This window comes from Nycticebus coucang, chromosome 7, assembly GCF_027406575.1.
Source record: "Nycticebus coucang isolate mNycCou1 chromosome 7, mNycCou1.pri, whole genome shotgun sequence".
Classification (NCBI taxonomy): domain Eukaryota; kingdom Metazoa; phylum Chordata; class Mammalia; order Primates; family Lorisidae; genus Nycticebus; species Nycticebus coucang.
Genome location: NC_069786.1, coordinates 34050672 through 34076889, shown reverse-complemented (window position 1 = coordinate 34076889; position 26218 = coordinate 34050672). Strand labels below are relative to the sequence as shown.

General features: G+C 34.3%; 1 protein-coding gene across 1 annotated transcript in view; it reads left to right on the top strand.

Moving 5' to 3' along the window:
* LRP1B (LDL receptor related protein 1B) overlaps positions 1-13376 on the top strand; it is a 2318354-nt gene extending 2304978 nt beyond the window's left edge. The window contains exons 88-91 of the mRNA XM_053597274.1: positions 4493-4583; positions 5644-5788; positions 9942-10040; positions 11500-13376. Coding sequence (XP_053453249.1) covers positions 4493-4583; positions 5644-5788; positions 9942-10040; positions 11500-11640 — 476 coding nt within the window. The 3' untranslated portion in view covers positions 11641-13376. The remainder of the gene's footprint in view (positions 1-4492; positions 4584-5643; positions 5789-9941; positions 10041-11499) is intronic.
* The last annotated feature ends 12842 nt before the right edge of the window (positions 13377-26218 follow it).

Sequence of the window (26218 nt, the reverse complement as noted above, 5' to 3'; positions counted from 1 at the left end):
GCATCTGTTTCAGCACTCTCACACCAATAAGGGGGTTGTTTCAGGGACATGCGAAAAGAAAACATCCCTGACCCCCAACACACACTGGTATGTGATGTAGAGAACTTCTAACAATAGGAGGAGTTACAAGTAATTGAAAGGGCTTTTAGCTATGTAAATGTCAAATTATCACAGACTCGAGCAAAGTTGACCAAATAATGATTCTATTAGAAGGTGCTTATTACCAGACAGTTATGCTTGGAGCAACTTGCCTCACTAACTGTAACAGGACAGAAAAGTAATTAAACTAATTCTTCCTAAAGTAGGAGGGTTATTTGTACTTTATTTTCTTGGATAAAATCTAATAGTTTTGAATAGATATCAAGTGCTTCTCAAATTTTAGCAGAAGTCATCTGCTCAATAAGAAAGATGATACTTGAGGAATTTATACTTAAGTTGAAATAGTCCATTATCACTGACCCTCAGAATAATCCAGAATACACTGCCTGTGTATGTGTAATGCTATCAATTTGCACCCCCCTTTCTGATTCATGCTCACGGGCTTTCTTTTTTTTTTTTTATTGCTGAGGATTCATTGAGGGTACAATAAGCCAGGTTACACTGATTGCAGTTGTTAGGTAAAGTCCCTCTTGCAATCATGTCTTGCCCCCAGAAGGTGTGGCACACACCAAGACCCTGCCCCTCTCCCACCTTCCCTCTCTCTGCTTTTCCTTCCCCCCCATGACCTTAATTGTCATTAATTGTCCTCATATCAAAATTGAGTACATAGGATTCATGCTTCTCCATTCTTGTGATGCTTTACTAAGAATAATGTCTTCCATGTCCATCCAGGTTAATACGAAGGATGTAAAGTCTCCATTTTTTTTAATAGCTGAATAGTATTTCATGGTGTACATATACCACAGCTTGTTAATCCATTCCTGGGTTGGTGGGCATTTAGGCTGTTTCCACATTTTGGCGATTGTAAATTGAGCTGCAATAAACAGTCTAGTACAAGTGTCCTTATGACAAAAGGATTTTTTTCCTTCTGGGTAGATGCCCAGGAATGGGATTGCAAGATCAAATGGGAGGTCTAGCTTGAGTGCTTTGAGGTTTCTCCATACTTCCTTCCAGAAAGGTTGTACTAGTTTGCAGTCCCACCAGCAGGGTAAAAGTGTTCCCTTCTCTCCACATCCACGCCAGCATCTGCAGTTTTGAGATTTTGTGATGTGGGCCATTCTCACTGGGGTTAGATGGTATCTCAGGCTCACTGGCTTTCTTAATCATCTTTGAGTAGTGGTACTGATGTTGACTGGACCTTGAAGTTTAAGGTATCTGAAAAACAGCCAGTGGAATAAGGCAGATATATTTATTATTCTAGAGCTTTGTGCTTACGTTCCATTTGAAAAAGCCAGTGTGTTGCTCATTGCCTGTAGCTCAGTGGTTAGGGCTCTGGCCACATTTACCAGGGCTGGCAGGTTCAAACCCAGCCCAGGCCTGCCGAAGAACAATGACAACTACAAAAATAAAAAAAAAAAAAATAGCTGGGCATTGTGTCAGGCGCCTATAGGCCCAGCTACTTTGGAGGCTGAGGCACAAGAATCACTTAAGCCCAAAAGTTTGAAGTTGCTGTGAGCTGTGATGCCATAGCACTGTACAGAGTGCAACAGGGGGGAGTGGAGGGGGGGAACTAGTGTTACTATTCTAAAGATACTTTAAAGAATTGTAAACTCAGGATGATGAAATATTTGTTGCATGCTCCTATTTTAAATTTATGCAAAGTTTAAAGGGAGTGGATACTGAATGTTCAAATTGTGCTTTTTTTTGTTTCTGCTGAAAGTGAGGAAGTTAAAAATACACTCAGCATTTGTGGGATAGTGATGTAGAGATTCTGTATTTTACTATAGTTACAAAAGATATAAACTATTAGTTAGAGGGTCATTGTGTCTCCTTTTTTCCTATTTCATCCTTATCTCTTTCATATAATCCATCAAGTTTCAATACAGGAAAAAATCTATCTGAAACTAGGAAACATAGCTTTGAAAATATAAAGAGGTAACTTAAAAAAATGCCACAAAAAAAAAGTCTTCGTCCTAATTTTCTCCAAACAAATATTCATCAAGTCTTCTATTTTCATGACTAAAAATAGGCACAATCCTATTTATAGAATTCTATGGTAACTATTAAAGATAATACCTATTCTATAGGTGAATAAACAGAGACAAAGGTAAGTAATTGGCCCAGGGATATGTTGCAAGTAAATAGAACTGAGATTTGAACCAGAGGTAGCTTGGCTCCAGAGTATATTACCTCAACTGCTATGTGGCACTACCCCTCATGTGGGAGGTGGTTCTTCCTCATAACAATTTGATAATATAGTTCTTTCTTCTGAGTTGTGTATAATGACACTTCAGAAACATGTTGCAAGGAAAGATTTGCTCTATTTTTTTTGTGTGAGAAGATTGTTGGTATATCCTCTTACCCTCAGTAAGTACAGTGTACTTTTTTTCATCACTTAATAATAATCCATAAGTAATATACTGTTAAAATATCACCTACAATAGATGTTGATCATTATATATTACACTCTAATAGTTACTGATGCATATGCTACTAGGAAATACTTACTTTGATAAAACTTATTTTATAATTTTAAAAATATTGGCAGTTATTTCCAGCAATATAAACTATTTTGCAAAACAACAACAGAAACCTACCACCCTGCATTATTTATCTGCGACACCAAGCATTATTGCAGTTACCTTGATTGGTTACAAAAACTTATCAAAAATCTAGACTCTTAAACAGAGTGCCATAATAGATGGGATTGCAACTACCATCTGTGATGAGGGAAAAAAAATCTTTTGTTTTCTAGCATGCATGATAAACAGCTCTCTCCCTTAGAGGAATGAAAACTATAGAACAAGTACCATGTATTTTTTAAAATAATTTATAATTGCACTGAGGGGAAACAAAATCTTATATACCTAAAAGAGTTGGTAGATACCAACTTACCAGTTTTACACACACTCTAGATAAAAAGAAAAAAATGAAGTTAGGATATTTATAAAGTTGTGATCAATCAGTGGAAGTCATAGTTTATGAAGAAACCAAGCTGTTCCTGGTATTTAAATCTTGTGAACAAATGTTAATTATCATCCAAGGTATCAGATTCTCTACTTTCATTAATTTCTAATAAATTACACATTCATATAAAGTTCACTTTCTCAAAAACAAGGAGGTAATGTAATATCAAACTCACTAAGTTGTATAGTTTTAGCAGCTACGTGAAAAAGTAAAAAGGAGTTTTACCCTTTAGAAAGTGACTAAAGAAGGTGAGTCTTAATTTTTCTTGAATAGAAGAGATGGTTTTTTGGTTATTTTAAATAAATTATTTCTTGAAGTTCCAAATAGGTACTTTATTTTATTCAAAATTTCCTTAATTAAGACAGATATTTTGGTAAGTGATCTCCAGTATGGACTATCTAACCCAGATACTTCTGGCTATAAAACTATTAAAAGAAAATTACATTTTGGGCAGCGCCTGTGGCTCAAGGAGTAGGGCGCCGGTCCCGTATGCCAGAGGTGGCGGGTTCAAACCCAGCCCTGTCCAAAAAAAAAAAGAAAGAAAATTACATTTCTATAATAAAGTCCCTCAATGGTTGTTTATTTGTTACCATTAGTTTCTTTCCCAGTACATGCACAAGTATTTACAGAATATCATTTAATAATTCTTAAATGCTGTTCCTAAACCATTCGAGATGCCCACATTACATTTTAATTAGTTATTGGGTTGTTTTGTTTCTTAGGTTTGCTGGAGATTGAACTGACTTGAATAAACCAGATATTTACTCTAAGTCTTAGACAACAGCCTTAGTGTGTGGTCCCTAGATTTTGTCTGTTAGAAAAACATTAGCTAGTTAATACTCTCCTGTTACCAAGCAACTCTTGCTTTCAGTTTTCTTCTAGTCATGTATGACACATAATCCTAGGGGAATTAGGCCAATGTCTGTCCAAATCTAACACTGATGGTTCTCTTGGTTTGCATGCCTGCCATCTAACTTTCTATGACTACTCATGGCCAGAAATTATTTACAGCTAAAAGAACACAACTAAGGGTGGGAATGGACCAGTGAAACTTCATGACCAGTATATTACCACTGTATAAATGTGCATTTCATTCACAAATAGTATGTAGTTACCAGCATGTGCTTGCATGATTGGAAGTAGGAAACGGGGAAACTCAGTAATCTCAGATTGACAAAGAAGTCAGAAAAATCTCAAGGTATTTAAGTGAAACATGTACATGAAAGCTATCTAAAGAAACATTCCCAGCAGATCAAGAATTTAATGGCAGAAAGATTTTCAGTAACACTGTTATGAGCCAGGAACATAAATATTTAAGCTAAGCTATTATATTTATTATGTCAATGGTCAAATGATTTGATGTGACAAAGTGTTGTATCATTCCTTTTAATTTATTTCCTCATCTATTCATTCATTTATTTTATAGGAAGCATCGCCATCATTGTGCCCCTTATCCTCTTGGTGACTTTGATAACCACCTTGGTAATTGGGTTAGTGCTTTGTAAAAGAAAAAGAAGGTAAGATGCAATGTTCTAGACTAACTGTGAATAAATCACACATAGTTGCAAAAACAGATTTTTTTTAATTTACTAAAACATTTTTTAGTTACTCCAACTACAAAATATTATGTTTTCCAAACTATTTTATCCTTCTATTTTATTTTAAATGATGATAACTTAGGCAACTCTTACCCCCTATATTTTACTAATGGAATGACTCTATTTATATATTTTGACAAAACCAGCAAGGAGTCATCTCATTTTAAAATCAATAGAGCTTTACATTTGCAGTAGTTTTACTTTAAACAGCAAGGGTTCTGAAGGGCATCTTATTATATTAATGTATGTGATTAATAATGTCAATACAATTACTGAATAGGAATATGTGTGCCACAATTTGAATTTCACTCACAAATAGTGCATTCATTTATTTTATATATGAGGTATCATTATATATTATAATTTTAGTTGATATGGGAAATATCAACTAAATTTTAGTTGATATATTATGGGAAATGGGATATATTTCCCATGGGAAATAGTTTATACCTCCCATATGAGGTATCATTTCCATTTATTTGAAAATACCCTTGCAAAGGTCCAGGAGTGGGTTGTCCATGGCATCATTAGCAGGGAACTAAGAACGTGGGAGTCAGTTTTTGAATTATGTAAAACGTGATTCTAAGTATGTGACTGAGGGATTGAAAACAATCTATTTCAAAGTTTCTTTATCTTTATTTTGTTTGGGATAGTCTTGATAAAAAGGAAGAAAAATAGAATTTTAAAAGATAATGAATATTCAATTTCAATTAACGTGGTGTTAGCTATTTAGGAGGTATTTATTTCCAGTGTATTTTTAATGTTAAATCAAAATAATTGGGATAATGACTTATCAAAGCAAGATGTGTTCTCCCTATGTGACTTGGGAAATGTCACTTATTTAACTTATTTCAAATGCATTTTATTTATATACTTTCCAAAGTATGTCAGTAAATCTATACAGATACATGATAGCTGCATACATGTTGGTTGAAATATTTATACAACTCAAACTTATATTAATATTCATATGTTCTAGGACAAAAACAATTAGAAGACAACCCATAATCAATGGAGGAATAAATGTAGAAATTGGCAATCCCTCTTATAACATGTATGAGGTAGATCATGATCACAACGATGGAGGTCCTTTAGATCCTGGCTTTATGATAGATCCAACGAAGGTAATATGTCTTAAAATAATAGACAGTGAGCATTACCATTTCTGAGTCATATTTCATTGGCTCTGAATTTCGTTATGCTTTTCTTTTATCTAAAGTTGTTGAATGATATAGTCTCTTCTGACAAAAAAAGTGCAATCATGGACTGCATTAATCTGAAGATGCAAGCTAATGTAACATGCTTCAGAAAACACATATTTATTTATTTATTCACTTAGCTTATTATGTATTATTTGTTTGTTTTTTATTTCTGTATGATTTTTATTGGAAAAATGACTCATTATGTTCATTTAAACTTATGTTCACCCAAAGCAAACTAAAAACCCACTTAAAATTTTTTGGTATTGATACCACACATTGAAATGTTTATGTCTCTTCCAGTGTGTTAGTAGGCAGGTAGGCAGGCAGGTAGGTAGGTAGATAGATGAACATCTATTATAAAGTGATGCTACTGACTTTCAACAAAGGAGCATATACATAGTTTCTAGCACTATGCCTGGCAGGCAATTCAATAAAGCATTTCCTTTTCTACTCCTCTTCCTTACAGTGTTACTGGACAATTATGTAGTTCTGTGGGGTTTGGGTTTGTTAGGTCCTGGATACTTACAGCATACTTTTGTTTTCAGATTTTGGAGAGTACATTCTTCTTTTAACACTTTAATTATTTATTTTAGTTTTGTTTTGAATGGACATATAAATGTGAAATCAGTACATCAAAGAGATATCTGTTCTCCCATGTTTATTGCAGCACTGTTGTAATAGCCAAGATATGGAATCGACCTACATATCCATCAACAGATAGATAAAGAAAATGTGGTATATATATAAGATGGTATATTATTCAGCCATAAAGAAAGAAAGAAATCCTGTCGTTTGAAGCAACAGGATGGGCCTGGAGGAAATTATGTTAAGTGAAGTAAGCCAGGCACAGAAAGACAAAAGCTGCATGATCTCACTCACATGTGGGACCAAAGAAGTTGCTCATGTATATAAGCGGAGAGTAAAGTAGTGGTTTCCAGAGGATGGGCAGGGGAGAGGGATGTAGGGAGAGACAAGTTAATGGGTACAAAGTTACAGTTAGAAGGAATAATTTCTTTTAAGTTCTGTTAGTGGATGACTGTGATTAACAATATTATATTGTGCATTACAAAATAGCTATAAGAGAGATTTTAGATGTTCTCACCACAAAGAAATAATAAGCATATGAGGTGACAGATATGCTAAATACCCAGATTCAATTTTTATTCAATGTATATATGTATTAAATCATAACATGGCAACCCATATATATGTAGTTTATTTAAAATAATATACTATTCAAATGTTTCAGGAATTAGCATATCCAAATATACAGTATAATATAAAAGTATTGGCTGATTTATTTTTTAATGTAAAAGTGTAGAAGACTTTATTGTCAAAAAAGTATTTTATTTTCAATAGTGTTCTATTGAAGAGCCAACTAAACTGTGTCCTTGGATTTCTTTGTATTCAAATCACTTTTGAGAAATATTTTTCTGTATGCTATAGTATCCTTATTGATTTAAAACATTTCATTTATACATATATCCTAAAAATCCATAGCCTTATAAAATTTCTGTGAGTTCATATTATTGTCTACTCAGATTGGCACCTTTTAAAAGAAATAGATAAATGATACTATTTCCAGACAGATTAAACTTGTGAAGATTCATTTCACTAGATTATCTGAATTTTTTTATGATAAGTTTAGAATATTTTTCTCTAAATTAAGAGTATCAACTTGCTGTTATGAAATAATTTTTCTTAACTTATTGATTCATTTATTTCCTGATGTATTCAAGTTACTTTGCCCTAATTGCACTTTTAAGTTGTAAATAATCAAAGTGGTCAATCAGCATTCAGATGATTTTGCACTGACAATGACAGCTGTTTCCAAAGAAGTTGGATAGGATCCCGTATCTTCAATCTAGTTCTGAATCCACTGATTGAACTTTCTAAGTCTGAAATTGATGACCAAATAATCACTTCAATGAAAATAGGCCTGACGTGGTGGTCCTAGCACTCTGGGAGGCGGAGGCGGATGGTGTTTGCAAAGTCAAAACTAGCCTAGCAAGAGCAAGTGTCATCTCTAATAATAGCTGGGTGTCGTGGGGGGCACCTGTAGTCCCCGCTACTCTGGATACTGAAGCAACAGAATCACTTGAGCCAAGAGTTTAAGGTTGCTCTAAGTTATGATGCTACAGCACTCTACCAAGGGCATCAAAGTGAGATTCTATCTCCAAAGGAAAAAAAAAAGAGAGAGAAAGAAAAGAAAATTATTCAATACTTATTGCATGTATAAGTTATGCAGCATCACAGAATATTATAATTATTGTTTCCTAATTAAGAATAATTTTATAGTTATTATTACCAATTAATTAACTGAGATTTTTTCATAATAAATTCTGGTGACCTTGCTTTTAATATATTCTGTCTGAAATTAAAAATATACATCAAACACTGTTATTTGATACTTTTTCTATGAAGAAAAAGGACATCTTAAATAACAATTTTGAAATTCTTAGCATTTTTCTTAGGAATAAAAATATAGTATCCATTAGTATAACATCGACTAATGAAAGCATACCCTAACAACTTTTGCTAGGAAAGAGGGTTCTCACTTTTCCCTTATCATTTTTAGTCTAGTAATAGAATTAATCCAATTTTCTGCTTTTAAGGAGAATAGGTTTTTATAGCCCATTTAAAAATTGTTCCAAACTTACTTCCTCATATGCTTCATTGGCCCTCAAATATATTTTTAATGCAGTTACCAAGAATACTCAGTAAACATTTATTTATCAATTTGCTGACTAACCCAAATTGCATAGAATATGTTTTAGATGGTCAAAATGTAAATATTACTTGTTGCTTAAGAAACAACTACAGACAACATACCTAGTCCTAATAGCTTCAGACACTAGTGAAAAACAGAGGGCCACAATGAAGTTACCTTAATAAAGAAATAAATTTTAAATAGTATTCACTTTATTATAATAATTTGATACATGCATGGTGAAATTAACATAAATTGCATTGTACATGAAGAAAATTTTTGTAGAACAGTCATTTCTGTTACTTGAAAAGTAGGTAAAATCTGTAGTTCAATAGGTACCTTATAATAAAAAGGAATAAAGTACTTAACAAATAAAATAGATTTGACTGAAAGTAAATTAGATTTGACTATAGCGATAGCCACAGAATAGTTTGAAAAGTTGAAGAAAGATAAATTAGTACACATTTTAGCTTATTTTATACTAAAATCATTAAAATTCTTACTTGAACTACTTTGAATATTTTCTGAAAGAGACTTTTAAAAGAGAAAATAAAGAGGCAAAGAGACTTGATTTTGTTTAAAATCTTTTCCCAAATCCCTTCACCTTCTCCCAAACATTTTGGTCATTCATTATTACAAATTGATGGTTAATATGTTTAAATTTGTATATTTTTAATATTTTTATATTTTTGAAATGTTCACCTAGGTCTTTTTTTTTCCTTGCAGATTGCTAATAAATATTATGAATACGAGTGTGCCAGATCAGCTAATTCTGCTCTTATACACAAGAAAGTCTAAAGTTTATGCACTTGGATAGAAGCTTAGTGGGTCAATTTAACTAGTAATTAATCTGTCTTAGACTATAGTGTGAGTTCCAGAAATATAGATAAGTGCTTTTATATATTAAATTTTGAGTTTTATTTTTCCCTAAAACATAGGGATGATGAGTCTTTAATTTCAAGCAGCAGCCAGGTATTTGAGTGTCCAGAATGGGCCACCATTAGAACTTTTCAAAATGTCAAAACCTTAAAAAAATAATATTATCTTTATGAGAGATATAATTTCCTTGGGGAGTATGAAACTAAACAGGAAGTCTGTAGCTGTGTAGCATGTAAGTTAGATATAATATAAATGTTTACCTATGAACTAAAAAGGCAGTATTAATGTTTGTATTTTAAGTTGTTAAAGCTAATATGAACACACTGTTTATGGCTTAAAGCTAAAGAGTATTTTTAATGTTATTTTTATGATTTAACATGATTTATATTGATGAAAATAGTTCCATATGATTTAACATGATTTATACTGATGAAAAATAGTTCCATGATATTAGATCAGATACTAAAATTCTCTGTTTCTATCCAGGCCAGGTACATAGGGGGAGGGCCCAGTGCTTTCAAGCTTCCACACACGGCACCAACCATCTACCTAAACTCTGACTTGAAAGGACCACTAACTGCTGGGGTGAGAGAATAAAATTCGTTATTTCATATCCATTCCATCACAGAATCCTTCACAATTAAAGACTGATTACTAGACTTAGGTAGAGACTTGTCTTTAATTAAGTTTTTAATTAACAGGAGCTTTCAAAGCAGCATTAAAATTGGGGGCTTATATTACGTGTTCTGCCTATGAAGATTTACATATAAAATGTTATTTTAGACAAGCTATTAAGTAGAAATATCTCTTCTACTAGATTTGAAAATGAAAACTTAACCTGAGCATTTGCTATTCTTAGAAAAGAATGTTTGACCAGAAATTAAAACTAAAAAATTTACATTTATGTTTGATTTTATTCATTTTCTATTATGATGCTTTATTTAATATACACAAATTTGATGTGCAGTTAAATCAAAATATGACTTTAAAGTGGTTCATCATGTTGAGAAATTAGATATGATCTAACAAAAAACATTCTCCAAAACGTTCTTTAATTAAGTAACTGCTATTCAGAGAAAGCAACCTAGTCTAAAATCACGTAGTTCATTTTAGGCAGAAGAAAAATGAGTATGTTTGTCAAGATTCTAGGGATGAATATTCTCCCCCTTGTTTCTCTCTCCCATCAACTGATTTCATTCTCATTCCCTGTTATGTTTGTCTCATTTGCATGGCTCAAAGTTTACATTTACTCATTGTAACTAAGATTTAATGTACTGCTTTTGAAAAGACAAAACTAAACCAAACAATAACAACAAACCAAACGAACATGTGGCAATACTTTGCTGGGTTCAGCTACAATTTGTCAGTTTGTCAAATAATGAACATTGTATATGTTTACGAGCTGAAAGAGGTAGCTGCTGCACACCTCAGTTCACTTCACAGTGCTCGGAATGAGTGTGAAACTTAACGAGACTGTACTTCCCAATTGTTTGAAAAAATACAAAAATATTTCTAATGATGTATATACAGGTTATTTGAAGCAAAAATATTGTCTTTTTGTTGAAGTCACTGATGCATTTTTTTACTTTTTATTCTTGATTTGCTTGCTGTTGACCCCCATTGAAAATAAAAATAATCACCAAACAATGAGATGCTTTTCTGTAAACACATCTTACCTGCCATATACAGGGTTGCAGTATCAGTACAGGATTAGGGGAACATGTGGACTGGACATATGGCAATTTGGTTTAACATTTTATGCTTTTATCATAAAGTCTGAATTATCATAGCTTTATACAAAGATTTCTGCTGGCTTTTAATATATGTTAAAGCTCCCCTTAGGTTCACTACTTACCTGAAAAATATAAAATTATGTTTTTATCTAATACCATACTAAAGGCAACCAAAGCCTGTAAACATACTACTTAGCACATTAAATGCATTGCATGTAAATATTGTTGCCATTAAAACTAATTAATGTGGCAGTAACTAATTAGTATGGTCAAGTAACTAATGAAATTATATTTATTTATTTTCCCTTCAGCCAACAAATTACTCGAATCCAGTGTATGCAAAATTATATATGGATGGACAACACTGTCGAAACTCCTTAGGAAGTGTGGATGAAAGGAAAGAACTACTTCCAAAGAAACTAGAAATCGGTATACGAGAGACAGTGGCATAATCAACGATACCTTTTATATGCTGTATAAATGTATAAAATATAGGATTACTTTTGTATGTTCCAACAGTTCTTGTTTTGGCATCAGCATTACCTCTTTCTTTATCTTTTTCCTGGTTAATTGTTTTCTGAGTTTTTGGGTTTCGTTTTTTGCTGATGACTATTGATTGACCATTTGTATGGTATTTTTATGAAAAAGAACTGCACTACAGTACAATTTACAACAATGCTGCTGATACAACACACCTTTGAATTTGTTAAAATTAAAACAACATATATTCCTTTGTAGTGTGAATATAAGTGATCTATTTTATATGAACTTCTTTGGTTCTACTTAATCAACGATGAGAATCTCTGCTCTTTTTCATTATATGGTCTGAAAGCTGTAATAAGATGTCATTTTATTTTTCTGTTTAAATTGATGGAAGATTGGTTGAATGGTCGACTCTCTTCTTTGTGCCCATGAAGACTGAATCAGACTCTGCTGAAAATATATAGCTCCCACAAGTTCAGCATCTCCTGCTTTGAAATTAGCCTTAGCTTGCCAGGTGATAAATGAGAGTTTTGAGAAAATACTTTTAAAATATATAAAATTAATAATTTGCATGAACACAGATGACTACATTTTCCAAAACTTAGCAGACTCTATGTGAGATAATAAATGTACACACCTTGTAAGCAATCGTTATATTTAGGTGGTAGAACATAGCAAAAATACAACCCTAAGTGGACAGACCACATTTGCTATGGAATGAGACCATTTGTTCCCCCTCAGCCCTGAGATAAATAACCAGCCTAGAGCACAACAGGGCCTTGGGTATGTGTGTTACAATTTCTTCCCAATCACATGCATTTTGTGGAAGATTAACCCAATCCTTTACCACACTGAACACTAACAAATGATACATAAGCACACAAATTGGTGACAGGATTTCAATGTGAATGCATTCTCTTTGCTAGGTCAAAAGTAAAAGACAACATAGCCATCTTAGTATAGAGTGATTGATAAATATTTTCAAGACACAATATGACTAATCCATTATTTACTGTATCCAAAATATATTCTTCAAAGACCTTCCAATTTCTAGAATAACAATTATCTGCCCATAATCAAAGGTGGAGCGTATAAATGCTGTACTAGTCCAATCTGGTACTCTGGTTTCTTTTGGTTAGATACAACACATGGACCCCATTCACTTTTTAGTTTGTTTTCAAATTTTAGTTGAAACAAGTACAATTTATTTAAGTTGTATAAAGAAAGGATAGCATTTTTATACAAATATCTTTAAAGGCACAAAAGATTTATTCACAAGTTTTGGAGGGCTTTTTGTTCCTCTGATAGACATGACTGACTTTTACCTGTCACAGTGTATTAACCTAACAGATGAAATATGTTTGTGGTTGCTCTTTATCCCTTTGTACAAGCATTAAAAAACTGCTGTTTTATAAGGAGAATTTTTTTGTTGTACTATTTGCATGCATACTACCTATTTCTAAACTTTGACATATTGAGGCCTTTATAAACTATTGATTTATGTAATACTAGTGCAATTTTGCTTGAATAATGTTATGCATATCATAAACTTTTTCAAGTTCTTGTTTAAGTACATTTTTTAAATTGAACAGTATTTTTCATTTTGGTTATAATAGTCATTTTGCCTATGTTTCTACAATGAAGTGTTAAATACTTTATAAGAAATTGTTGACTGACTTATTTAAATGAAATTCTACATATTTAAGTGCTTGTGTTGGGTAGTTTCTAAAAATAAGAAAATTCCTTTATGTAGTTTAAATATTCCTAGACAGCCGTTTCAGGGAACATGGCAGGTTTTTATAGCCTTAGACCGTAGTACTCTCCAGGGAAGTACTGATGTCATTGCATCATTTTTCAAGGTACAACAGAGAGGCATTTTTTTCATCTTCTTGAATTAGACACACCTCCCTTGCTTTCTCCTTTTTCCTGCCCTACTGTGCTTGTCATGGACTCCATATTGCAATTAGAAAGAGACCTAGATTAGATACACTATTGTATGACAACTGAGTTGAAACAAGCCAAAGATTTTCCTGTCTGTTCCAATTCTCAAAAATTGTACTTTAAAATTCAAATTCCATTAGATATTGTAAATGAAATGCTTATTCGTATACCTACTTGGAGCAGCAGGCTAGAGATTGCAAATGTAAGAAGGTCTAATTTATTTATGCCATCCTTGAGTTTTATTATATCAGGGCTTTGTGAATGCAACTGAAGTTATTATTTAAATGAAACAGAACCTGAATCTTGATGTAATCTTGATGCAGTTAACATTAATATAAACATTTAGTAAATCATATATGATGTGCAACTGACTGGCACTTGGGACCTGACAATTGATGACCTATTCTTCTCACCAGGGCAGAAGGCATTTTTACTCCCTGGCCTTTATGTTTCCATGGCTTTTATTTGCACATTATGCTTTTCCATACCATGCCGATCCATGACAATCCACATTGGAGTCAATAGTCCTTCATTTGTAGTTACTTTACAGCATTTACATGACAAAAATATTTTTTCCACTACTCAAATTTAATTTCCTTTGTTTCTATAGCTCTATATCATTTTATTCTAATTTTCTATTGCAAAAACTCATATAAATGCTAGAAATCCAAGTGCATAATTCTTCTCCAAAGTGACAATTCTTTATAAACACCACTAATAAAATGCTTCCTAAACTGTTCCTTTGAGCTTTAGTGGGAGATATTTTATGAAACTTAATGCTTCCTGTTAAACTTGCCTCCTTACCCAAACATTTTCTCATTTAGAACAGAAATTTCAACTTCTTGACTTTTGGGGTCAGGCAATTCTTTGTTGTCCTCTAAAGGGTAGGATATTTAGCCAAATTCTTGGCTTTTATCCATTTGGGTAATGCTAGTAGTGCCATCCAGAACTGCAACAACAAAAAATGTCTCTAAACATTGTCAAATGTCTTCTGGGGAGCAAAATTTTCCCTGTTTAGAACTACCTAGATAGAGCTATATTCTGCTTCCCATTATTAAATGACTCTCAGCTGGAACAGCTGAGTCAAGAAAAGTGCCTCAGTAATGAAACCATGACATTACCCCATTTTGATTTTTATTCTTTAATGTTGATGATGCATAGAAATTTGGTAATAATAAAGTGCCTATGTAGTAAACACACACAAAAAAGTCATTACTAAAGAAAAACATTTCATTTGGAAACTTGTACAATTTTGCATAAATTAATTCATTTTAATTTATGTCAATGTGTTCTGTTTGTGTCAATTTGTTATAAGTGATTATATTTTATTTTGATTTGTGTTTTGTCACATGCTTATTTGGTTGCTTCTTAAAGTTGATATTTAAACCTGTTCTGCTAGGAAGGTTACTTTCCATTTTTATGATGATTCAGATATGAAGAAGTTCAATACTAACTGCCTGTTATGGGTATTATAAAGAACTGTAATATAGAAAATGCCCACAATTTCCAAATCCTTAAAATTGGTATATGTGATGAAGGAAATAGAAAAAATATTAATGATTTTCTTTTATACCCTCTCATTTCTGTATCTTCAAACAGATACTCTAGATGTAAAATCTTATCATACTCTAAAATACTACTATTTAAAAGAAACTTTTTAGTCTCAACTTTTTAAGGGTATTTTATCTGAGATTAAAATATAAGAGAATAAGAATCCTGCAGAGTTAAGCAAAATATAGCTAACCAGTTTTTGAAAGCAGTTTTATTTATGCTATGCACCATTCTAGTTTTCATCAGTTCATTTTACAATAACTTTCACAATACTAGAAATTTAATGTATATGAAGTTTTCATGTTTGTTTGTTTGTTTTGCAGTTTTTGGCCAGGGCTAGGTTTGAACCCGCCACCTCTGGCATATGGGGCTGGCACCTACTCCTTTGAGCCACAGGCACCACCCTGTATATTTAGAATTTTTATTTAAATATGAACCCTTGAATTGTAACTTGCAAGAGATGGAGAGACAAGCAGTTCATTATAAAGTTGGTTATAGGGAAATACAGCACAAAAATTATTTCTCCCATAGATTTCGAATGTGAGAAAAACAGCAGCAAATAGAACCCAAAAATATGGTTTATTTTTCAATTCTGCTACCACATCTATTGCTAACTTATCTAGAAAGTTGACACGTCCAGAAAAAGATAAACACAATTAAAAATATAAGAAAAGAGGGGTTTTCTTTAGTTGTTTTTTTTTTTGTTGTTTGTTTGTTTTTTATAAGAGGAAGGGCTTTATTCACCAGCCAGGAGCTTATGGCATCGACATTTAGTTTTTGATGTTAATTAGATCTAAAGGCCCAGTGACACGTCCTTCATGAACACATCTAGTCTACAGAAAACACATAGATTGAATTCCTTGGTACAGCTTTTCTCTAGATTTTATACCTACATGGCTGCAATTCATCCTGAAAAATGAATTTTAGTGAATCTCATTTTTTTTTGTACCTAAAGCATTGAAAATCAAAAGAAAAATTGGTGCTAAAGATGGCCCACTTAGTAAATTCTATGCTTAGAATGTATCCATTCTCTCTGATGGATTGTCCTTTTCAGCATGGGGTTTGCAAGATAGTGAACAGAAGCAATGTGATTCCGATGCTTCACTCATATCACGTGAAGATAATTTTTCAGCTGTGATTTCTTCTGCAATTTTAATACATAAATTATGCACCTTCTGATGCAACTTGATTTCCAGTTTATTTATGCAGTAGTGGTCTACAGAACCAATAACATACCTCTTTTAGCTGTTCAAAATATAATGTCCATAGTGAAAACAATACACGCATTACTCAGATCAGTAATCTAGACATCTATAGGTGAGAAAATGTTTACTTTACACACAGAATAAACCATGAAATATAGCTGAAAATAAATTTAGGAGTTTGAATTTTTAAGGCTATTTATGGAAAAACTTAAAAAATTGTATATGAAATAAAGGTTTACATTGACTTGAATGACATATCTCAATAGATAACATAAAAGTTAGTAAGGTAGTAAATAACTGAACAGTGAAATTTCAGACTAGGATAACCTTCGTTCTTACAATTTACAATTGTAAATTTTGGCTGTAGAAATTCTTATAAACACAAAACCACACACACACATTCGCATGCTTTAACACACTACCTTTGACATCTCTTAGTTGTGAAGGTGACATTTCTTTACTGTTTAACCTAAGATTAAATCATGTTTGCCTTCTCTGGCTTAGAATTTCAGAAATCATTGTGTGTGAGATATACATATGACAACCAACCTCCCAGTTTCTTTTTCTTATTTCTATTTATACGATCATAATCTCTTTCCTCATTTCCATCTTCTTTTATATCCAAAGTGAAAACACAAGAAGCTAATATTCCTGTTACACTAGTCAGTTATAACCTGTATTGGGTATTTTTGTTGTACAAAATATATTGTCATTTTAGAAAACTTAGAAAATATCCTCAAAGAAGAAAGAAAAATTACCACTAAATAAAAAGAAATAAACAGCTGGAGAGGACCAGTTACCATTTTAGTGTATTTCTTCATTTTAGAATCTTACTTAAATTTAAATTTTCTATCCTACTTTTAAAATATAGTATGAGTTTGAAATATTTGGTTTTATGTATTTCTTGCATTTTTATTCATTTTCCCATTTTTATTTTTTGTCTGTTGGTTTAAAAGTTATTTTATTATTTGTTCTACTGGTAAGTACTTTCAACCTTAAAAAAAAAAAAAAATACTGTTACAATGAAACCCAGACTTCAAATATAACTCTTTAAGTCTAATGAGAAGTCATTTTTGCCATTTTACAATGAAGAATTTAACATTCTTAGATTCCTTTAATTCATCTCACCGCCATAGTCTTTGTTGATACAGTTTGTATATTTATTTTGGAAATATTTTTATGGAAGCATTTTTGTATTCTTTATATTCTGTTCCTCGATTCCTTGGGAATAATTTCAATTATTTGTATAATTAGCATTTCTGTTTGTACAATGTATTCTTTTACTGCATGATTTCTCCATTCTTAATTTTCTTTATTTTGGCAGAAATGCTATTTAATGACCTAAATTCATCAAAAATACATAACAAAAGCTTTTATTTGAGTATATTTGCTGAACTTTTTTATATATGTCAATAGTTCTCTGAGGTCTTCCCATGAAAATGCCAACTCAGCTGAGTATATATTTCTAGAATTATCACTTTTTCTCCAAAATTAGGTTGAACTTAAATCAATACCAGGGACTTCAGTGTGGTTAAGGATAAATCTGTGGCCAAGTAGACTTTATATTATTTTTATCCAGATTTAAAAGAAACAACTAATTATAATTAAAATATTTGACAAATATGTACATATCTTTCATCAATTTTGTCTACCTACCACAATCTTTACTCACCTGGGGTTAATTTTCTTCAAGACTGTCTTTATCACTTCTGTCCAAATTGTGTCTTAATGTATACAAACATCTACAAATTTTTAGATTAAATCTTCCTCTTTTTCTTTGTGATAATTGCTTTTCTCTCCTTTTTCCTTTTTTATTTCTTTTCTTTGTTATTTCAAAACATTAAGGAAATTCAAAAATTTTTTTGTTACATAGAAACCTTTTATAGTGCTTATGTTGGGGTTTTAGCATGCCCATCACTTGAATAGGGTTCATTGTACCTGTTGGGCAAGTTTTTGTCTCTCTTCCCTCTCCCTTCTTAATTTCAAATGACTTGTGCCTGTGTGTGCCCATGGATTATCTCCCAATTATTAGAGAGTACATGTGCTGTTTGTTTTTCATTCCTGAGATACTTCACTTACAACGATGGCCTCTAGTTCCATCCAGATTGCTACAAAAGACATTATTTCATTCCTTTTATGGCTATTACTCTATATCACACTTTTTTAATCCACTCGAGAACTTATAGGCACTTAGGCTGATTCCACATCTTTGCAATTGTGAATTGTGCTGTGATAAACATTCAAGTGTAGGTGTCTTTTTGATAAAATGACTTCCTTTCCTTTGGTCAGATACCCAGTAGTGGAATTACTAGATCGAATAGTAAGTCTATATTTATTTCTTTGAGGAGTTTCCATATTGTTTTCCATGGAGGTTGTACTAATTTGCAGTCTGACTAAAAATGTACAAATGTTATTCTTTGTATCCATGCCAGCATCAAATTCAATAGCACATCAAAAAGATAATTCACCATGATCAAGTAGGTTTCACCCTAGGAACGCAAGGGTCAACATGTGCAAATCAAAATGTGATTTCACTCATAAACAGAAACAAAAATAAAGATCATATGATTATCTCAATAGTTGCAGAAAAGGCATTTGATAAAATTCAACACCCTTTCATGATAAAAACCCTCAACAAATTAGCCTAGAAGGAAAATGCCTTGAAATAATCAAAACCATATACAACAAAACCCACAACAAATGTACTGATTGGGGTAAAGTTGAAAGCATTCTGCTAAGAACTGGAACAAGACAAGAATGCCCACTCTCACCACTTCTCTTCAGCATAGTACTGGAAGTCCACCAGCACAGTCAGACAAGAGAAAGGAATAAAGGGCACTCAAACTGGGAAAGAGGAAGTCAAACTATCCCTTTTTGCTGACAATATGATCTTGCATATCATATCCTGAAAATCCTCAAAAGTCACCAAACAATTCCCAGAATTGATGATAAGAGAAATTCAGCAAAGTATCAGGTAACAGTATCAATGTACACTTATCAGTAGCATCTCTATACACTACTAATAGTCAAGCTGAGAGTCAAATCAATGACTCAAAACAATTCACAATAGCTACAAAGAAAATAAAATACCTAGGAATTTCTACAAGGAGAACTTTTCTTTTATTCTTGAAGAGCTTTTCAAGTTTCTGGTTTGCATTACTGATTACTGATCTACCTTCCCCCTAACTCCCAGCAGACTCAATTTCTCTTTCGTGTGTTCCTGTGTGAGGTTATATGTGCATGTGTACAAGTGCCTCAGGGATGAATTTTAATTCTGTATAGCTAGAGTGCTTTCTTATCTTACGCATCTTTTTAATTTTTTAAACTCAATTGTTTGAGTGTTTTTTCTTCTCAAGAGTTTTTTGCTGAGGTGTCATATTATCTTTTTTCTTTTCACCAAGCCTACTAGTGTTTCCAAAACTCCATTTTTTACAACAATCCTATAGATCTATACAATAATGCCTCATTTCCTTGTCTCATAGAATTTTTGCAAAACATAATCTAAAAGGCTTTTTTTCTTTTCTTTTCTTTTCTTTTTTTTTTTTTTTAGACAGTCTCGCTCTCAGTGTCCAGGCTAGAAGATGGAGTACGGTACCCAGTTCAATTCTAGTTCATGACAACTCCTGGACTCACATGACACTCCCACTTCAGCCTCTCCAGTAGGTGGGACTACAGACACTAATTTTTAATTTTTTTGCAGAGACAGAACTTCACCATACTTCTCACGCTTGTCTCAAACTCCTGGCCTCAAGAGATTCTTCTATCTTGGTCCCTCAATGTCCTAGGATTATAGGTGTGAACCATCGCACCCAGTTCCAGGGGACTTTTAAAAGATTTTCTGTTTACTAACTGAATTGCAGAAAAAATAGTTTAGTTTCAGAGCTGTTCAGTAAATAAGAAGATTCAATAATTATTTGCCCACATTTTCTGTCAATTATATACCTTTTTAATTCCCTTAATACATTTTTAACTCCAGGTCCATTTATCCCTGGACCTGGAGTTAAAAAAAATGGTTTCTCTCTTCTAGAATCCTCTATGATTATTCTCATTGTCATATAAGTATACCCTTATTTAATTAAACAAAGAAATGTATAAAATGCCAGTGCTCCCCTGTGCCATGGTGCCAAGATTTTTCTTGGAACTCACAGCCATTCACATCTCTAAATACCCAAGCCTATGTGTGTCATAACCTCCCACAAATGCAATAGGAGAGCTCCCGAGGGTCTTTGGTGATTCGACAGCCATTTTATTTTTTAAAGCCATTCTCTTTTCTTTATTTGTTTCAGTAATAAATGATCCAGGTCAATAGACCAATGCTAGAGATTTTAAAAATTCAATTTCCAAGATGTATTTTAGGCTCGTTTACATAGGTAACTTTTAAAATTCTTTTGCTGCTTTAGTCATTGATATTTACTTATATATCTGAACCCAACTTGAAAACTGTCCCAGATGTCTGCCATATTTTCAAGAAGCATCCTTCTCTGAAGGACTTGGCCTGGAGAAGGGGCAGTGCCCTATCCCCTTTCATCACCCCTCCCATGATCAAGAAGCACTGACCATCCAAAAGAAGGGAGGCGGCCCACTTTTTTTCTAATATAGATCCCAGGGTGCTACATCTAGATACAGAATATGGAGAAAACAAAAATTGCTTTTTTTACTATGCAGAAATTTAGTTTTATCAGGGAAAATACTGGCTTTGGTTTATTTCTTAGTTATCATCAAAACTCTCAATGGTTTGTCCATCATACTTAGTTATCAATATTTGTGGACCTTTCCAAGAGCCTTCGAGAAAAATCAGAAATGAATGAGTGCTGGGCGTTTTTTAAAACTGCGAGTTTCCTCCTTAACTGTTATAAATGTTCTTGGCCCAATATCCTGGAGTGCTGCTGTCTCCTGTCCACAGTTCAGGGTGCACCTCAGCATCATCCATGCAGGTCAGTGGTTCTGGCTCTTTCCTTCAGACGTCCTTCAACATCTGGTGCATCAGAAACTTGTTGCTTCCCACCAGATGTTCTGACATCGATTTCTCTTCTTAGCCTTGTTATAGCAGTTAGCTTGGCATCTGGACTCAGATGTCTCTCTCTTCATTCTTTCTCTTTCTTCCATAACGTATTGCCACAAACTTAGCAGCTCAAAACAATACATATATATTATCTTATAGTTCTGTAGTCAGAAGTCCATGTGGGCTCCAGGTTTCACCAGGCTAAAATCAAGTTGTTAGCTTCTAAAACTCTTACCTGGAGGCTCTGAGAAAAATCTTTTGCTCATTTGGGAAGATGGAAGAAACAAGTTCTTCACAATTGTAGGATCAAGATTCCTGTTTCCTTTCAGGCTGTCTGCTGGTACCCACCACTATTTCCTTGAGTTTTCTCTCTGGTTTTAGCACATGGGCCCCTACATCTCAGAACTGTGTTTTCTTTCTCCCACATGCTTGTACTCCCCCTGATTTACCCTTCTGTTCTATTCCTTTTTCCCTATGCCAAAGAAAGTTCTTTGTGGTTAAAAGCCCATGTCATTAGATTAGGGCAACTCCGATAATCCTGGAGAATCTCCCTAGCCAGGTAGGTTACTGTACATGTCCTAGGTCCATAGCCATAATTATATCTACAAAATGTCTCTTTATATGTGACATTATATATTTACTGATTCCGTGTATTGCTGGGAGCCATTGTTTGGCCTATGATGGCTCTTACTTTCTGCTTTTGCAGATTTCTGAGCCAGTGAAAAAGGATTAGCTCCAGGTAACCTTGCCATGATGGTAAACACATTCTCCTCGTATATACCTCACTGCTGGTCCAACGTCTTTTCTTTTCTTTTCTTTTCTTTTTTTTTTTTCTTTTTTTTGTAGAGACAGAGTCTCACTGTACCACCCTCGGGTAGAGTGCCGTGGCGTCACATGGCTCACAGCAACCTCTAACTCTTGGGCTTAGGCAATTCTGTTGCCTCAGCCTCCCAAGCAGCTGGGACTACAGGCGCCCGCCACAACGCCCGGCTATTTTTTGTTGCAGTTTGGCCGGGGCTGGGTTTGAACCCGCCACCCTCGGCATATGGGGCCGGTGCCCTACTCACTGAGCCACAGGCGACAGAGTCTCACTTTGTCACTCTGGGTAGAGAGCTGTGGTCTCATAGCTCACAGTGACCTCAAACTCCTGGGCTCAAGCGATTCTCTTGCCTCAGCCTCCTGAGTAACTGGGACTACAGGTGTCCACAACAATGCCCAGCTATTTTTTGAGATGGAGTCTCGCTCTTGCTCAGGGTGGGTCTCCAACTCCTGAGCTCAGGCAATCCACCTGCCTTGGCCACCCAGAGGGCTGAGAATACAGGCATAAGCCACTGCATCTGGCTGGTCTAAAATCTTTATGATCCACTCTTGATTGTGTTCCTTCTCACATTCATCAGGTCTTTTTTTTTTTAATTTTTTTTTATTATGTTGTAAACACATTCATCAGGTCTTAAAATTCTTCCTTGTTGAAGCTGCACTCTCAGGTGACATTATTTGTCTGAAGACAATGTGAGGATGACAGACCATGGGGAGAAAGAAGACATATACAGTAACCGAGTTGGCATCCATGCCCAGAAAACCTGGAGATGAGAAAGTGTTAAGGTCTGGCAGGGTAGCATTTCTCAGCATTTTGAGCACCAGGTACTAGTTTCATGGAAGACAATTTTTCCACGGATGAGGAGGGAGGTTGGTTTTGATATGAGTGTGCAAACAATTGATTTATTATGGTCTCTGTGCAATCAAACCTCTCTGCTAATATAATCTGTATTTGCAGCATCATCACCTCATCTCCACTTCAGATCATCAGGCACTAGATTTCCATAAGAAGCACACAACCTAGATCCCTCACCTGTGAAGTTTATAGTAGGGTTCACTCTGCAAGAATCTAATGCTGCTGCTGGTGTGGCAAGAGGTGGAGCTCGGGCCATGATACGAGTGATGGGGAGCAGCGGTAAAAACAGATGAAGCTTCCCTCATTCCCCTGCCACTGTACAGTCCATTTCCTAATAGGCCACAGACAGGTACCAGTCCATAGCCTGGGGTTGCTGTACTGCAAACATTAGCCATTTTTTTTTAAATAGCCCTTTTCCACCTATTGGCTATTTTTTCCCCCTTTGAAACTAACCTGAGTTTCCCATAGTAGTGACCAATTTGATAACACCTGCTTTATGCTTTTTCTACTATATAACATTCCCAGTTCCCCATACCAATTCCCCAGATCTCTACTCAGTATAAACTGTATATAATATTTTGTCTTAGGCTCTGTTTTGAGAAATGAGAAGTTGCATTTCAAAGTAAAACATCAGGAAAACATTCTAAAACAGGTTTGCTTACAAGTCAAGTATAATAAGGACCCTACTGTTGAGGTTAAATGGGGTGGTGATTATTCCTGACACACAGTATAATCGGCATTAGTAAGAGTCTCACTAATGACAAGTAGAAGAAGCATTAGTTTAAGTGATGGCTATGGCCCTTGAACAATATGGAGACTATTATTTTTTAAATTATTATTAAATTATTTTAAAAACTAATGTTAGATGACGTAAGTCTTAAAAAAAGAAAATAAGTTACTCAGGTTAGCCAATAATATACTCAAGGCACATATTTAAGTTAGAAGTCCGAATCAGAAACATTTAAAAAGACCCTTATCTCCAATAGCTTCAGAAAGACTATACTAAAAGTCGAGCCCACAATTTTATTTTATTTTATTTTTTTTTTTTTTTTGAGACAGAATCTTAAGCTTTGCTCCAGGCTAGCATGCCATGGAATCATAGCTCAAGGCTACCTCAAACTTTTGGCCTCAAGCAATTCTCTTGCCTCAGCCTCCCAGGTAGCTAAGACTACAGGCATATACCATGATGCCCAACTAATTTTTCCTTTTTTCTAAAAAAAAAAGAGGGGGTCCTCACTCTTGCTCAAGCTGGTCTTGAACTCCTGCACTCAAGCAATTCACCCACCTCAGCCTCTCAGAATGCTAGGATTACAGGTGTATGAGCCACTCTACCTGGCCCAGCATTTCATTTTAAATGGAGCAGAGCCACAAAGGAGAAACTCTGTCTGGCAGAGACTTGCTTGTCTTGTAGCTAAGGTCTGTGCTCTCAAAGAAAGTGAATTTAAAGAGGGATATTTAGGCAGACAAATGTAAACATCTTAAACTTCCTGAATCCTCTAGTCTGACAGAGAACATTCCCACCTGCTACAAGAAGGGAAGCAATCTGCTATTGCCTGGAGACTCTGTAAGCACCTCACTTGAGAAGGATGCTTTACAAGGTGATGCTTGCCTTTTCTCTCTTGTTTGTCCTCATCTCATTGTCTTCAGATAACTGAGAGAACAGCTCAAGTAGAAAAATGCAGTCCCTGCTCCAGGAAGAATGAGACGCCATCGTTAATGTTAGAGAAAACATATTTAAGAGTAGATCAGAAAGAGGATAAATCAGTAGGGGGGAAAGGGAAGAATTTGTTTAACATCATGGCAAGGGTTTCTGGGGCTGGGTGTTTTTTACTGTTGGATAGACCCACAAATCTTAAAAAAAGAAAATGGGACTCAATAAAGAGGGAAATTATAAAACTGCCGTATTAGGTTTTAGCTCTAGGAGGTAGGGGGGAATGTTAAGTAGCACCTATTTTATGGTGCCAACCAGGTTTCCTGTGAAGTCTGAGACAACACTCTCTTCACAAAGGTAATAAAGGTTTCATTAGTGGAAGGAAAATTTACATCTAAAATTTCTGTAGGCTTGGTCTAGTAGAAAGAGGTGTTTTCTGTGACTGGGATCTCATGTCAATGGAGATAGTAGAGTTTAATAATGAAAGGCTTTCCATGGCAGCACTTATCCAACAGTGGGAAGATATATTCATTGTTATGAACAGCAACAGCAAAATTGAAATGGCAAGTAGGGTGCCTGTGTCTGTACACCCTGCTGATGCACATGGCTGATAGACTACAAGCTTTCTATGTGGCAACGTAGATGGACAGTTAGTGTGTCACAATCATCCCTCAGCATCCATGGGACATTGGTTCTAGGAGCCCTGTAAAAAACAAAATCGGCTAAGGCTCACATCCATGGTATAAAATGGCTTAGTGTTTGCATATATCCTATGCAATCCTCTTGTAGACTTTGTCGTCTCTATATTATTTATAATACCTAACACAATGTAAATTCTATGGAGTAGTTGTTATACTGTATTATTTAGGGAATAATGAAAGAAAAGAAAAAATGCACATGTTCAGTATAGATACAATTTTTGGTTTTCCGAATATTTTCTATTGGCAGTTGGTGACAAATAGATAGATATCATATAGCAAAGAAAAAAAATTCATGATTCCTATGAATTCTATGCCAGTTCCTAGAACCCCAAAATTGGAGATAAAACCCGATGCCTTGAGGAAGAAAAATATCCCTTCAATCTTCTCACAGGGATTATGCCAGTTACCCCACCAACTTTGCAATGGAAAATGGAAGTACTCAGAACTTCGGAAGGTCATCAGATATGGTAGGTACACTGATCAGTATAACAGGGTACACCCAAATCATGTCACCTGTTCAGTGGGGCCTTTTGGAGGCCATGTAATAAAGTTATGGCCCGAGTTTATCTCGCAGGGGGTTTAGTGCATCCAACTATCCACCCAGGAGTTACTCCTTAACCCTCACTACACAGTTGGAATGCATCTATGTAACATCTAATGGAATGCTGGACATTGTATCTTTAATTTGTGGATGAAATTAAAGAGAAACAGTGGTTAAGTGGAAGCTATAAAAACTGACGTAAGTGGCCAAACTATTAGATCAGATACAATGCAACTTTCCTAGAGTAATTGCAGAGATTAGTGCCAAAATCAAAGATCTAAAG